This window comes from Leucopleurus acutus, assembly GCF_964270905.1.
Source record: "Leucopleurus acutus genome assembly, chromosome: 7".
In the NCBI taxonomy this organism is placed as follows: Eukaryota; Metazoa; Chordata; class Mammalia; order Artiodactyla; family Delphinidae; genus Leucopleurus; species Leucopleurus acutus.
This window is the reverse complement of record NC_139150.1, coordinates 9,850,855-9,867,781: the sequence shown is the minus strand read 5'-3', so window position 1 is coordinate 9,867,781 and position 16,927 is coordinate 9,850,855. Positions and strand designations below refer to the sequence as shown.

General features: G+C 37.3%; 1 protein-coding gene across 3 annotated transcripts in view; it reads right to left on the bottom strand.

Moving 5' to 3' along the window:
* The window catches only part of MAPKAP1 (MAPK associated protein 1), a 231,594-nt gene that overhangs the window by 197,035 nt on the left and 17,632 nt on the right, over positions 1 to 16,927 (bottom strand). For 2 of the 3 annotated variants that reach the window (XM_082842752.1, XM_082842754.1), the window contains exons 2-4: positions 15,369 to 15,438; positions 7,591 to 7,918; positions 5,034 to 5,123 (exon numbers count right to left, since the gene is read on the bottom strand). In XM_082842752.1, coding sequence (XP_082698878.1) covers positions 5,034 to 5,123; positions 7,591 to 7,849 — 349 coding nt within the window. In that variant the 5' untranslated portion in view covers positions 7,850 to 7,918; positions 15,369 to 15,438. The remainder of the gene's footprint in view (positions 1 to 5,033; positions 5,124 to 7,590; positions 7,919 to 15,368; positions 15,439 to 16,927) is intronic. The other variant, XM_082842753.1, reaches the window with a different exon arrangement.

Here is a 16,927-nt window from a genome sequence, read left to right as displayed (position 1 = left end):
CAGTTTCTTCAACTAATAAATTACAAGAATAAAAAATGAAAGAGAATCTATAGATTAAAAAGGAAATGAGACACACTGCCCAAAAGTAAGGTGTGGACCTTAGATCTAGACCTGAACAAACAAAATGGGGGGTGGCAGGAAAAAAATTGAGACAATCAGGAAAATATTTGATAATAGTAAAGAATTCCTGCTAATTTTTGGAGGATAGTGGTAGAGCAGTTTTATTACATGTTAAAAAACACACACGGCTTCCCTGGTGGCGCAGTGGTTAAGAATCCGCCTGCCAATGCAAGGGACACAGGTTTGAGCCCTAGTCCAGGAAGATCCCACATGCGGAGCAACTAAGCCCGTGTGCCACAAGTACTGAGCCTGTGCTCTAGAGCCCGTGAGCCACAACTACTGAGCCCGCGTGCCAAAGCTACATGCCTAGAGCCCGTGCTCCGCAACAAGAGAAGCCACCTCAATGAGAAGCCCACGCACCACAACGAAGAGTAGCCCCCGCTCGCCACAACTAGAGAAAGCCTGCACACAGCAACGAAGACCCAATGCAGCCAAAAATAAAATAAATAATAAATAAATAAACAAACACGTAAGTATTTAGGTATGCAATTATATGATAGCTAGGATTTGCTTAAAAATAATCTGGGAGGGCAGGGGAGGTGAATGTCTAAATGACACAAGACGAAACATATATTGCTAACTGCTGAAGCTGGGTGATGGGCACGTGGGGTTCATGACACCATTCTCTCTACTTTTGTATATGTTTGAAAATTTTTTTTGTTTTTGTGTTTGAAAAATTTTATAATAGTTGTTTTAAATGAAATTGAAGCTAGGAAAAAAAAAGTAAAAAGTAAGTCACACATCATATCAGTACTCTGATCAAACCACCTCACCCAGGGTCCTTATAGGACTGTGCATGATCAGGTCTCCCACTACTTACTTCTCTGACCTCACTCCTTCCCTTGCTTACTCTACTCTAACCAACAAGCATCCTTCCTTGCTATTCCTTGAGTACATCAGTCACACTTCTGCCACAGAACCTTTGCACTTGCTGTTCCCTCATCTTAGAACACTCATCTCCCAGTATCTGCCTGGCTCACTCCTTCACTTCCTTCAGATCTCTGCTCATCCACCACCTTCCTAATGAGACCTTCCCTGATCACCCTATATAAAACAGCACAATCCCATGCCTAGCATTCCTTACCGACCTTAGTTGGGGGATATTGTTTTCTATGCCACTTCTCCCATTCTGACACCTGACCTCCTATGTTCGTTTAAATGCCTTTCTCCCCAACAACCTCCACGAGGGGAGGGACTTTGTCTTGTTCACTGCTCTACCTTCTAGACCTATAATAATGCATAACTGCCTTTGCATCCTGTGGGAGCTAAATAAATACTTGTTGAATGAATAACTCTGGATCAGAAAAGCAGAAAAAGTAGTCGTGGGGATAGGGAGCAGAATGGGAGGAGGAAGGAGAGAGCAGATGGTCACAAAAAAGCAGAGATAAGATTGGAAAAGGTCACAGAGCCCTTCTTCCTGGTTCTAAGCCATTCATAAGACACAGCTATACTTCTTGAGTTGCTCAACTTCAAGCTGCTCTTCAACTTTGACTTCACTTGCTTTTCATTATTTTCAACTGAAAGTTTTTAATATAGAAGCTTTGGTACCTTTCCCGAACATTGGCTGTAGCTGACACACAGAGAAAGAAAGGTACAAGGGAACCCCAAAGACTCCTCAATATTCAAAGCTCCAGGAGCAGCTCCTTTCTGCCTATGGTATGGGAGAGAATGGAGTACAGTGGAGAGACTACAGTGTTTGGGATCAGACTGGCCAGGAGAATTCTGACTTTGTAATTACTTGTAAGTAAGTAACTTGGGAAAGTTAGTTAGCGCCTCTGTCCTCCAGTTTTCTCACCAATAATACAGAAATATTAACAGCTAATTTGCTCTGCTTGCATGAAGATGAAGTAAAGTTAGTGGCTGGCATATTATAATCCAGTGGTGCTCAGAGCTGGTTACCCATCAGAATCACCCAGTGAGCTTCTGAAAAATATATACTTGTGGACCCCAACCTCTACCTACTGAACCAGGAATTACACAGACAGGGCCTAGAAATGTATACAGAATGTCATTATAATGTGTACTTTTGGATGCATTTCTGACTTTTATACAGCCATTGTATCTGGGAACTGTTGTCTTAAGAAACCAATAATAGAAGTTATAGTAAGAAAACTTCAGGAATATTCATAAGTAACTGATAAAAACTACCTTACTGTTTTAAGTTATTATTTAACTTCACATGTAAATAGCCTTGAATTCCAATTAGACTTCAAATTTCTTAAGGACAGGAATCATGTATTCCCCAAAGCACCTAGCACAGAATTACTACGCACACAGAAGTTGTAAAAGAAATACTTGTTAAATGACTCAATAAATAAGAATAATAACCAATTTTGTAAATAATATACCAACACCATTTTAAAACAATAAAATTAAAAATACTAGTCTTTGATTTGAGATTATTCCTGACAAAGCTGTCTTCCAATGACATCGTCTTCACATTTATCCATGCAGTTTTAGTTACAGAAATACTAAAAGAATCTTACTATAAGGTATTACATTTACCATGTGGTCTCATGGCATATGGGTCAGTAGGTTCATAAAGAACTTCGAGGTATGGACCAGATGGTTTCTAAGATCCCTTCTAACTCCTCTATGAAAAGGAAGCATTTAGGCAGTGTCTTAAAGAATAAACTGGATGTAGCAGATAGAATAAGTGTGGAAAAAGAACATTCCATGGGAGGTCATCATATTCATAATGATGATTCTTCTAGTGGGAAATGAAATAAAACAAAGATAAAAAACAGATGAAAGGATTTTTCACAAAATGTAATTAGCAGAAAAAGAATGAGGAAATGAATGAATGATTACCTAGCCAAAATTCCCAATTAATATCAAAATGATTTGGTGGTGGCATTTCTTGCCAAAAAAGAGTATGTATTTGAGAGATGTGTGAAAATAGAATGGCTGATCCATTTGCCAGGTAGATGTTTAATGGACTGCGAACTCTACTTTTCTAACACATTTCAGGATAACCAGAGTGCCAGTCTGTGGTAATGATAGAACCCAGCTTAACAGAAAATTCAAAGGCATTCTTCTGTGCATTGACGAGGTTCACCCTAACCATCAAGAGTAACCACCAGGCAGGCTACTGGTCTGGCCAGAATCAACGTCAACATCTCAAAGCATGGGCAGGCACATTAAGGAGCTCTTCCAGAAATAAGATCACAGTGTCAATTACTGAAATCTCTGAGACAGAAATAAAGGGAAGGAAACTGAGGGAGAGAGAAGCAGATACACATAATGGACAGTGTGGTTAAAATGAAAGCCAACAGGGGACTATTTGTTTCTCCAGCACATTCTGTGAAACACTGAACAAAAGTTAAAGTGGATTAGACTTTAAGGAGTGGGCGGGGGAGTACCAAAACTTATTAGATGCATCAAAATGTAGGTTGAAGAAATTACTTCTCACATTGTGAAAGGGGTTAATGAAGATACATTTGAGATGCTCTACTCTATTTATTAATTTATTTATTTATGATCATTTTAAGATATGGAAGTGAAGAAGGCAAAACAAAGGGTAGCTGGAGCGACGGGCTTATTAAACTGGCCCTGACTTCATTAAGGAGAGACAAATAGGAAAAACATTAAGACATACAAAAATATTGAAGAAAGTAGACAAAATAAATGATATAAGGGTTTTCCAGTTTATGCTAAATGTAACGGAGAGAAGTATTAACTAGATCAACAGAAAAGGTCAGCCTGGAGAGATTTTTAAAGTACCAAGAGCAAAACTAAAAAGACATTCAAGAAGAACTATAGGAAGTCACGGAAGTGAGATACAAAAAAGAGAAAGAAGTGGATTTCTCATTCTAAACAGTCGTTATTTAGAAGCAATCATTAAGAAAATCATACCCATTGAACACTCCTGGGTTTACAATTACAGTAGGAGAAAGCAATAACCACTTTATATGACATGGTTTAGCAGAAAGAGATTGGCCTTTAGGTGCAGACAGTGCTAGATACAAAACATGGCTCTACTGCACCACCACTTCCTAGCCTTGTAACTTTAGCAAGTTAAGCCTCTGTGACCCTCTGTTTCGTCTGTTAACGACAGCAATGATACCTACACCTTATAAGACCATTGCATTGGAGGTAATGCACATAAGGTACTTACCACAGCACTAGGTAGGTGCTGCTGTTAAAGTGATAATCATTAATATTACTGGTTTCATAAATATTATGTAGCAAAGGAGTCAGTCAACAAAAATTGATTGGACATGTATTATATGCCAGGGTGGTAGTGGGAGGTGCTAAGAAGGTATAAAAGACAACTGCAGACATTTATTTCAAAGGAAGAAAAAAAAAAGTCTAGGAAACATGATAAAACATTAGAAAATATTTTAATAGCATTCTATTTTGTACTTTCTTAAAAAGTCTTCTCTCCCTGCTGAGATTGAAGCTTTGAAAATATATAAGACAGCCAGCTTTTTAATGTATCAATACATACCACATGAACACATACTGCAAATGCTAATACCAGCAACATAATGGTCTGTAAGCTAAAGGAAAAGAATTAGCATATATGCAAAAAAGATTGTTATTGGGGCTAATGAGGCAAGGGCAAGTCTAGGTTAGAACTGCCAGGAGGGACCTACAATCCAGAGGCCCATCCAAATCATAGGTACACCTAAGGCTCTAAGAACAAGGTACTGGTACAACAGTTTCTACAAAATATGCCCTGCACTCATCAATCCTTGTGATCCAGGAGAAGGAGTGGCCAAAAAGACAAGACCTAAAGAACACACAGCTTCAGCAGGCCAAGGCACCCAAGTGAAAGAGTTCAAAGCTTAAAACACAGAGGTATCTGCCTAGAGGATTTAAAAGGATGAATTAAAATTAAAAGCTCTTATATAATAATATAAACTAAATATATAAATCTCAAATTAACAATTAAAATTATTTCAATTTACCTGATTGCTTAGAATTTCTTTCTTTCCACTGAATATTTTTGCATTTGATCTGGTTTTGTCTCTCTTTTCGGAGTCGTTCTAATCTTTGAGCTTGAAAAGAAATATTATAACTATAAGTTTGTCAATGAAAGTTTACTATGAACAAAGACATAATTAACTACCTTTATATGAATAAAGATGTTTTATATTGCATATGTAGGGAAAAAGTCATAAAATTTTAAAGGTGGCACCCCTGAAAAGCAAATACCAACAAAAACATGAAAATATTCTTGATTTATAATTGAAATTAGAGGATATAAAACATTAATAGAGATCATAAAGATAGTATTAACATGGAAGAGAATAATAAAATGTGAAAACTTCTGTGATTAATATGACATTTCATTATATAAATCATTAATAACGGTCTTAAAGGAATTTTAATGCACAAATGAACTGAAGTGAATATTACATTACAGGAATAAAATTACTGTTATGAATTACTCTACCCGTTTCAAAAATTAAAGATAAATGAACTCAGACTAGACTATTAAAGTTTTAAATATAAAATCCTTTATCTAAAAATCATGAAAATTATAAAATGTCAAAGCTATATAAATTAGCATAGCTTTTCTTCAGTGGGCTGAAACAGTTTATAGGTAGTAAAATAAATGATTTGTATCTTTGTAACATTAGTCAAACCTTAAAAAGAACAATTTTTCTTATACAAAATTTTAAGATATGCTGAAAGGATTAAAAAGTAAATTCCCTGGTCGCTAGGATACCTCACAATCCTAATTAATTATTAGCATCCAAGTACTAGCTTAAGAAATTCCAACAACAATAACAAAAGCATCATCTAAAATTGTGCATTTGTGATTATATTACCACTGGCTGATCAACCTTCAAAAGTCAGTGAACTGATCTTTTAAAGAAATACTGTCCAGCATACATTAACAACTGCTGCAAACGGAGACTACAATGGAAAAGAAAGTCACAACTGATGTCACCTCTTCAAATTAGTTTCCTCTTGCTAATCTTCAACTTCCTATCCTGGCACAACGCTAATAAAATAAATAAATAAAATAAAGTTTTCTTGCAATCATTTCCAAGATAGGAAATCTTACATTCCTGCCTTAGCCTAGTGGTAGGGAAACACTGAAACTAATCTTGCCAGAAAATTAAACTATGCTGGCAAAAGCATTCTGACAATGTCACTATATCTAACCAAATTCCACGGAAGAAAAATACATTCAGTTGCAATTAATAAATGTGAAGGGTACAGCAAAGTAATATAATCATAAAGCTCTCAATTTAGCGGCATTCTCCTACTGAAATCCATTCAACCTGTCATAAAAGATATCATCTCAATAACTTGCAAGGAAGTCAGTTTCAACTAGAGAACCGAGAATCAATGGTTCTAAATTATATTCAAACCTTCACTCAAATCCTATTTTGATAAAAGTTCCTTTAGATACTGGGAAATGCTATTAATTATTTTCATCACAAGAGCAAATTATTCTTTGTAGATGTCACAGAATGCTGAATTCTGAACCAAAACCTTAACATGCTTTGCACTGTGAATTGTATCCTGCTCTACCTGCAGTACTCCTTTACATACATTTTACATTTGGACTGTGAAAATAAACATATAAATATTTTCAATGTTCTACTATATATCCTGCCGTTACTTTTCCTGGGAGTTAGCAGGTTATCGCTACTGATTAGGAGATTATATTTTTTGATTATCTAAAAAAAATAAATTATTTTGTAGAATACCCTGTCATATTTGAACTAGATTATAAAGTCTAAATAATTTATCTAAGTAAAGGACTTGGTTTATCACATTGCCCTTGAAATGCTCCCAAAAAACTTAAGCTGGGAAAGGGGAATGATAAGTGTTTCAAAGCTAACGACTAAATAGATATATGCTAAAGTTGAGCATTTTCAAGCCACAATTATCAAAGGGTAGAGATCAACTAAATAAAGGTAATGTATCAAAAACAGGGGCACCTTTTCTAATCTCACACCCAGTGGAGGAATTCCTACTAAAAGCAGGCCTAACAAATATTCAGTAGCCTCCCTCCGAACCCCATACCCCGCTACAATTCCTCCAGGGCAAGAACTGTCTTGGGCAGCAGCACCCTTGGCTGGTCAGCTCTCTGTATTAAAGTTTCTTTATCATGTCAACCTGAAATCTGCCTCCAGGTAGTCTGTCTACTGGGAATAATGTTGCTCTGTGAAGATACACAAAACAGTCCACTTCCCTCTCTACACAGTCACTTTTTAGAAACAGAACGCTCCTCTCATAGCCAACTTTTTCACCTATTTTTCCTCTGTCTGCTTCCTTATCCCTCTTCTGTCTACCTCCTTCTAACAGCATCACTCCAGAGACTCTCTCCATTCACAGTCGCAGAGATGGAGAGATTGCTTAGACTCACTGTTAGTGTAACACACACACATTCCTGTTAATGCACAGTAACTTTCCCCATTAAACCCATGCCAACATTATGCATTATTCTATAAGATTGTTTACTGATTTAAAGCTCAGAAGACATGACTAAAAGGCAATGTTTACCTGTATTTGAGCGTCTTCTAATACCAAAGTCCCAACTTGAGGTAATATCGACTGACTGGGCATATACATAGCCCTGAGTCTCACCATTGCTTCCCTGAATTTCTGACCCACTGTCTCCAGGCATTGAAGGAGGATGAATCTTCTCTAGGTCAACATCATGATCAATGAGAACCATCTCACACATTCCTGTGTCATCACTGGTCACATGTGACTGTCGAATATGAGCTAGAATGATAGTTGGATTGTCCAAGAAGGCCATCCTTTCTGTGGGCCAATTTCCTTAAAAGGCTATTTTCTTCTCTTCATATTGTTTCACGGGCTCACCTACCTAGAAACACGATGTACACAGCAACATTTAAGAATAAGGCAGAAAATGACTGAATCATTTTTCAAACAAATTCAATGTGGTAAAATGCTACCTTGAAAATCAACATTTGTCCCTGTAGCTAGGAGTTTAAAAGGATTAAGTTCAAGCTGAAAGGAAATCCTTATAAGCTCTAGGGTCTACCACTCTAGTCAATGAGATCTCCATGGTATCAGAGAAGATGGCTTACTCTTTTACAAAACAAGTAACAGTAACTCCTTAGGCCATTCAAAGTATATAACCACTGTTAAAACAATAAATTTTCCTTTCTTTCTCCCTTCATTCCCATGCAGTCTTCTCATTACTTTATAAGGTCATGGGGGAACACGCTGTATTTTCCTCAAACGATGTGCTAAAGCATGAAACTGTATTTCAGTTTACATTTCCCCCTCCTGCCATATGGTTGTGAAATGTCTAAAAGGGCACAGACAATGCTTCCTGAGTTACCAGGAATTTTACAAAAACGGACCACCAAAGTAATTTTGTTCAATAAATACATTTTTCTTCCTTCTGATTTAAGATAGTATTGTGCTTTTAAAATAAAACTTATTAATCAAACTTGTCGGCTACCAGATTAATTTCTTATTTTAGAAACCTAATTATAAGAACTGCTTCCTGAATCCTGTTAAAACTGTAACAATGTTTATTCTGGGAACAAAATGGTACCTCCTCAGTTAAATGGGAATACTCAACAAAGAAAATATTACAGAACAGTAGTTAGGAACCTAAGGGCCTATAGGCAGAACTGGGTTCAAATCCTGGCCCTATCACTTGCTAGCTATGTGATCTTGGTCAAAATAACTTTAACCTCAGTGAGCCTGTTTTCTTTCTTCATTTGTGAAATGGGGATTGCAGGGAAGAAAGGATATATAGAAGATTAGGTAGGTAAAATGCTCAAAAGAACAGCTGGTACATAATTTAAAATTAGCTGTTATTAGTAATAATGATGATGCTGATGGTAAAAATATCATTACCAACTTCAGTTTTCAATTCTTGTTTAAAATAATCCTAAAATATATCAACAATTTATCCTTCTATCGTTAAGTTCACAGCAGGTAAAATAAGTGCATGCTTCCTTTGTAACAGAGGACTCTGCAGGTCATCTGGGTCACCTCCCTGCTCCTCTAAAACCATTATGAAGTGCAAGGAATGTGAACGGTAGACTGAATATGTTCCTAGGAACAGTCCTAGAAGATATTTATTTTTAGAAAGACCTAGAACACCAGATTTTCTTGTCATTTGTTTCTTCTAGAAATGGAACACAGGGGGAAATCTAGTTAAAAAATCATTATAGCTAACTGAAGTTTTTAAATTTTTTGTCTGGCAACATATCCTTCTATTAACCTCACCTGGTGGATCTTAAAGATACTGAGCTTAAGAGTAAGTTTGACTAAGGAGCATCTCTGATCAAGTGAATTACATTAATTTTCATTTTTTCCCTTAAATATTCACTAAGTACTTACTTTACACTGAAGCTAATAGGAAATGCAAAGGTGAGTAAGGTATGCCTGAGTCAAAAAGTTTATACCCTAATATAGACTTAATATATTTCCTAATATCATGGGATTCTTCTAAGTGTCAAATATCTGAGACATTTAGTCGCAGAAACAATAATGTCAGCCCACCACTTTAAGTGTATTAATCAGAAAAAAATTACAGAAATAAAGGGAAGCATTTAAGTTTCACTTGTAAAAATAAGTTCTTATATAACCACAAAGACGTATACAACCATAGATTTAGTTATGACAGTATTTGTTTTGTAACAGAACCATGGAATCACAGATCAACAGATCTACAAACATCTTTGTAGCAATCACGACAAGCATCTTCCCGATGAAAGTGAGGCAACTAGGCACCAGCATAGGGGCAGGTGTTTTCAACTTCATATTGATTAGTTCTCCCCTGCAAAAACAAGGGCTTTCAGTGAGAAGCCACATATTTAATGGGTGTTCTGGCACCAAAAAGTCAAAGGACAAAGCGGCAAACTACAGTGGGGTACCTTCAACAGAATCGTTTTCAGGAAAATGAACCTGTTCCACCACCTCTTATGAAGAAAAGTTATGGGCAAACACTTCTGAAGGCACATACCAACTCCCTAACTATCCTAACAGAACAGAAGCCCCCAAAACGCCCTAACATGAGCAGGTACTTTCTCTATTAGTACACTATGACTTCATACAGTGAGGAATCTGTAGGAATCACTCAACAAATATTTATTCACTTCCAGTTCTGACAGGGCTCCCACAGGGCTGCCCTGGGAAACATGTTTTCCACCTCCTATGATGTACTTGAGGATTCAGACTGGAAGTTCCACAAGGACAGGGGCCATAATACCATATCCTTTCTGGCAACAAAGAATCTTACACACAGCTGGAATTCAATAAATGTTGCTGTCTGACTTCCAAGGACTACACAATTTTGTTTCAGAGGTAAGTCATATATGAGCATGTCGTGTGTAAGTGTGATTATAAAGAAAGAATTGCTTTTTAAAAAAATTAATAAAGGCACAAGAGCTTCTCTACAATGTGCCCTTCAAAATTGTCACCCTTCAAAATTGTCACTATCAACTTATGCCAAAACTACTTTTCACAACCAAAAGAATACATTTTAAATCACTTGGACAGCAGCAAATTATCATTTGAAGGTAGATATGATTTCTAAAACAAAGATATTCCAAACACAGACAAAAAAGCAAGTTATTTTCTCTGATCAGTTGTGCAAAGGTCAAAGATCTTTAAAACCAAATGCTGGCAGGGGTTCAGAGAAATGGGCACTCTTGTGCACTATAAGAGGGAATGAAAATTGGGACTTTTTAGAGGGTAATTTGGTAGTATATATCAAAGTGTAAAACATGAATACCCTTTGGACAACCCCACTTCTAGGATCTGCTCGAAGGAAATAACTGCAAAAATATTTATCTCAGGATTGTAATACTGAAGATCTGAAAGTAACCTAAATATCCATCAACATTGCATATGCCAGGACACATACATACAACGGAATACTACACAGTAATTAAAAATACTTGGTAAAGAATGGATAAACAAAATGTGGTAAACACATAACAATGGAAAGTTATTGAGCCTTAAAAAGTAAGAAAATTCTAAGACATGCTACAACATGGATGAACCGTAAGGACATTACGCTAAATGAAATAAGCTAGTCAGAAAAGGACAAATGCTTCATGACTCCACTTATATGAGGTACCTAGAGTAGTCAGATTCATAGAGACAGAAAGTAGAATAGTCTTTGCCAGGGGCTGGGGGGAGGGGAGAATTGGGAAGTAAGTGTTTAATAGGTATGTGTCAGTTTGGGAAGATGGAAAAGTTCTAGAGATGAATGGTATTAATGGCACATCAATGTGAATGTGCTTAATGCCACTGAATTGTATACTTAAAAATGGTTAGGGGGCTTCCCTGGTGGCGCAGTGGTTGAGAGTCCGCCTGCCGATGCAGGGGACGCGGGTTCATGCCCCGGTCCGGGAAGATCCCACATGCCGCGGAGCAGCTAAGCCCGTGAGCTATGGCCGCTGAGCCTGCGCGTCCGGAGCCTGTGCTCCGCAACGGGAGAGGCCACAACAGTGAGAGGCCCGCGTACCGCAAAAAAAAAAAAAAAAAAAGGTTAAAATGGTAAATTTTACGTTGTACATACTTTACCACAATTTTTTAATGTCTGTTAAATGCCAGATTAAACAAATTTAAATAGGCTTTTTTCTTGCTGTTTAATTACAGCACTTCTCAAAGTTTTTAAACTACTAATGTATTATATATTGTGAATCTCCAAGAGGGGGTAATCTAGTAACGTAATATATTCCAAATTCCAAGCTTATTTGATCCCTAAACATTTTTTCCTCTAGAAACACTAAAACATATCAATGTATAACTGAGTTTCACAGACATGGTTTAGAGATGCTGCTCTTCACTTTTACAAATGGCCTTGAATGCCTTCCCTGAACGTCACCAATTCTTGACTCTCCGAGATAGTCAGTGCTTTTTAATATATACCATTAAGCTATCAGATAAACAATAATTAGATTGTTAGTAGATGTCCTACTTTTCAGATTTTCCCACTTTCTAACTCCAGGTTCCTCAAAGCATAAAGATTTGTTTTACTAAAAATGGAAGCAGGGATTTCCCTGGTAGTCCAGTGGCTGAGAATCTGCCTGCCAATGCAGGGGACACAGGTTCGAGCCCTGGTGCGGGAAGATCCCACATGCCACAGAGCAACTAAGCCCATGCGCCACAACTACTGAAGCCGGCACGCCTAGAGCCTATGCTCCACAACAAAAGAAGCCACCGCAATGAGAAGCCCCCGCTCGCTGCAACTAGAGAAAGCTCGTACGCAGCGCAGCAACAAAGACCCAACACAGCCAGAAAAAAAAAAAAGGAAGCAAAAGGGACAACCACAGAGAGTGAGTGGGAGGATAGTAAGAGATGTCCCAAAATGACATGGCCATTTTTAATGTACCGGATGGTCTCCTTTCATACTTCATTCATTCATTCATTCAACAAATATTTATTAAGTTCCTACTGTATGCTAAGTGTGGTTCCAGGTGCAACTTGGATGCTATTACCACTTCACATAACCATTTGATTTGTGTTCACTAATGATCATGTAACCTACCTGTGGTAACTTGAAGCACGTCCTAACAGGGGAGTAAATTTTTAGTAGGCTTAAATGGGTATCAAGTCTTAATATAAGTATATTCTTAATAATAACTTTATACACATACACCCTCCAAACTTTATTTGCAATGTATTATTAAACAAAAACAAAAGCATAAGGTACAAGACAGTAAAAAAGTAGATGGGCAAAGGGGAAGTAACTTAATATGAATCCATAAGCCAGGGCATGCCATGTACATTTTCTGCAGGTAGAATGGAGAATCCCAGAAGCAAAAAGCAATGATAATAACTAACCTTAACTTATTATAAAAGCTAGACTTGTTGTTCCCTTTTTACATGGATTAATTCATATAATTCTCAAAATAACCCCATAAGATGGTAACTATTTTTACCCCCATTTTATAGATGAAAAAACTGAGGCAAAGTAAGAAACCTGCCCAAACCCAGAGCACTAATAAGTAAATAGAACCAAGTAAATAGAACCAATAAATCCAAGAGCTTGGGATCTTAACCACTCTATAGCCTCTCAAAACAAAGAGGAACAAAAACTACAACAGCTACAATAAACATGATTTTTTTAAATCCTGTTGTTGAGTTCCAGGGCCTGAGAGAAATTTGTGGGTCCTTGTGAAAGATGTAAGACAGTAAATGTGTTATGCAGTAGACTAGACCCTTAGCCTTCCCTCCACTAATGCAACAGTGATTTGTACAACAGCAAGAAAGAAGCAGCACACTTAATAATTGTTCAAAACTAAAAATCATAAAATTTTACACATGAAATGAACTCCAGAGATCATCTACTTGTTGACCTGAAACCACAGAGAAGGGTTTACTTTAAATCCCCAGTTAGGTCTAAGTAGCTTTCTGAAAATCCCTAGAAATTCATGCAACTTCAGCTACAAAGTCCATACCTAAAATATTGTCTCTTTAAATAACCCCACCAGAAGCAAATGCACCCTCCTTATACTTCTTCACTCCCTAAGGACCTGAGATAGTAACGTGAATTCAAATGCTCAAGTCCAGCCAGTGGTTTTTCCTGGACTTTCAAAACACTACACACTCACTTCCCTCTGCCAGACAGACTTCAAGCTGCCCTCACCTGCAATCTGTGAAAACCTGTCTGGATAAGCAACAGCCTGGGGCTTCTCAAAGGTCTGCAAACTCCCAATCAAAAATTACTGCTGCCCCATCAATGTGTCATATAAATGTTGGCATGTTAATTGTGTATTTATAAGATTGTTAATGGTTAGTTAATTTACCTCCCACACTATCATTGTACTTGAAATGATTTAAAGTCTGCTGAGGGAGTTAACAACATGTAACAGCAGATGCAAGATTTTTTTTTTTTTTTACCTTTCCACACTGTACCCCGACTTCATGCTATTAGCATTAGGCAAGTTGAACCTGATTCCTACACAAGATTCCTTAAGAATGTTATAGAAGCACTCACATTTATTTTGCACAACAAGATATGATCACAAGTTAGAAAAACAAAGCCTTTTTATTATGTACATTTATAAAAACCGACAGACCCTGTTTTTTACTAAGATTTCAAAGTTCTTTGATCTAATTAAAGTTCAGAATTCATAACCCCTGGAGTTAGAAAATAAGTGAAATGTCCATTAAAATAAAATGCACTTTATTGATTTTAAATCTCTTTTTCTAACTCTCTCCAATTTAACTCTAAATTAAATATTCATTTATTTTTTAGAAGAGTAAAATTGAGCCATTTTTTCCCCTCAGGGAATTAAAATCTTCTCCATTTGAATATGCCTAATTTAATTAAACAGTAAATATTGAGACCTTATATCTGGAGAACTTAATTTTTCCCTTCACATTTTTATTTCTTTACTTTGACTAAAAGTACTTACTAGACCAAATTACAACAACAGAAAATAAATGCTTGTATCTTCTTTCGAATAATATGGAATTCATTCACTAAATATCATTGAGAACTAGGCACGGGGACTCCTACAAAAAGGTACATGAACACTGGCCTGCATCCTCCAGAGGCTTACAGGCTTCAGCAGATGAGCTATGTCGTGTACATACATAACAGTAATATAAGGCAATATACTACCCATCAAATAAGACACTAAGACAATGTATTTTCCAAGAGACAAAAAAGTTACAGAAGGCTTTAGGAAGGAAGAAGGTGGCATTTAAGGATGGGCAGGCTTTCATTAGGCAAAAACACAAGGAGAACAGTAACAGATGACAATTACTGAGCTTCTTACTACCAGCTGTACTTTTCATGTAACAACATATTTCATCCTTACTACCACCCCAGAAAGTAGGTATTACTATTACCCCCATTTTATAGATTATTAAAAAAATTAAGGCTTAAAGGCGTTAAGTAACTTGCCCAAGGTCACTTGGTAGATTTTTGAGTCTTTGCAGCTCCTCCCATCACTGGGCTCACTTGTAATTTGCTGTGACCAACAGAATGTAGTTGAAGTAATGTGGGACTGCTGAATCTCGGTCTCAAGAGACTTTGCAGCTTCTGCTACAGCCTTCTTTGGACCATATTTGAATCATGGGAAGAAGCTTGGGATAAAAGACCAAATGCAGAGAGGCTCAGCCATCGATCATTCCAGCTACTGTGATGCCACCCCCCACCGTGAGTGACTGAGGCCATCTGGGACCAGCCAGACCCTCACCAATCTACCAGGAGACCAGGTCTCCTCTCCTATCAAATATCTCCTGTGGACAGAGGGAAAGGGACCCTGGCCCTTGATTTTTCTTTCCTTGTACCACTAACCTCCACCTGAAATGTCTCTGAATCTTACCATCTGCCAAGATCCAGTTAAAGGGAGACTGGTACAGTACAGTGCCTCTCAAACTTGTCCACGGACACACCTGAAGGGCAGAGGAGAGTAACCATAAATCAAGGTAAGAGAGAACCTAGGGGGAGCCACGTAAAGCAACATGCTGTAAGAAATTTATTTTTAGAATTCATTCATATTTTGCATTCTATCCTATAACATACTGAACCTGTATTTGTTTTAATAGAAAAAAATATTTTACCTTTGAATATAGTCACTAAAACTGATAGTCCAGGAAGATGTGCCTTGCTTACTTTGTGGCTTCCAGGACCAACTGGCACATACTGAGATTCTCACAACCCCATTTTGAACAGCAAGGTCTACTGGAAAAACAGACTTTGGTGTCAGAAATACCTGATTTTCTGAAGGTAAAATGGTCCTTTATCAACGGATAACTCAAGATCTAAATATTGCTCAAAATGTTTCCTATGACAAGTATGGAGAACAACCATAATTAATAATAACACCAAACTATATATAAAGTTCTAAGCACAACTTAGACTAAAGTCAATATTATAAAGCAGTTATTACAAAACAATCAGTATTTCCAGCGTTTTGAAATACTTGTTTATTATTTGAAATTATTGTTATTAGCAATAGCTGTGAAACTTCAGACAACCTAACTACTCACCACCTCCACAACTCCAAAGCTGCCATCATTTCTGGCTGTTACAAGAAATCTGCCAGTTTGGTGCAATGTAGCCCTAAATTATTTTTCCAATGGGTGTTGTCTCTCTGAGATAACAGATTTGATTGACACTTGTTATGATAAACAAATAATTTTAGGTTTTACTTTAAGATTCCAGGTAAAAATGTTTATAGTTTTACCTAAAGAAATGAATAATGCCAAAGAAACTAGACTGCTTCTCCATGTGAAATTACCAGTGTAAGAGCTGAAACCATAAGTAACACTCAACCGCTACCATTCATTGATTTCATTCGACAAATATTTATAAAGCACTTACTATGTGCCAGGCACCAGAGACACAATGCTGAGCAAAAAAATTTGAAAAGACCTGGCTACTGCCTTCATGGAGCTAAAAGTACATATGGCAGTCAACATTTTAATATGGCTCCAGAAATTCTTCTCTTGATATCCATGCCTCTGTGTTATTCCCTCGAGTGTGGGTAGAACCTGACTTGCTTCTAGCCAAGAGCATATCAAAAGTGATGGAAGAGTCATTCCCTTGATGACTTTGTTACATGAGACTTCATCCTAAGCAACCCGGGGGAGAGATTTTAAGCCAGAGATTTTCCTGCCGGTATTGAAAAAGCAAACAGCCATGTTATGGAATTATAAGGCAAGAATCTGAGAGCAGCCTCTAGGAGATGAGAGCGGTCGCAGCCAACAGGTAACAAGGAAATGGGGACCTTAGGCTGGAGTCCACTGACACCTTAATTTCATCCCTTTGAGACCCTTAGCAGAAAACCCAGCTGAGGGAATTCACTGGCTGTCCAGAGGTTAGGACTCCACGCTTCCACTGCTGGGGGCCTGGCTTCAATCCCTTGTCAGGGAACTAAAA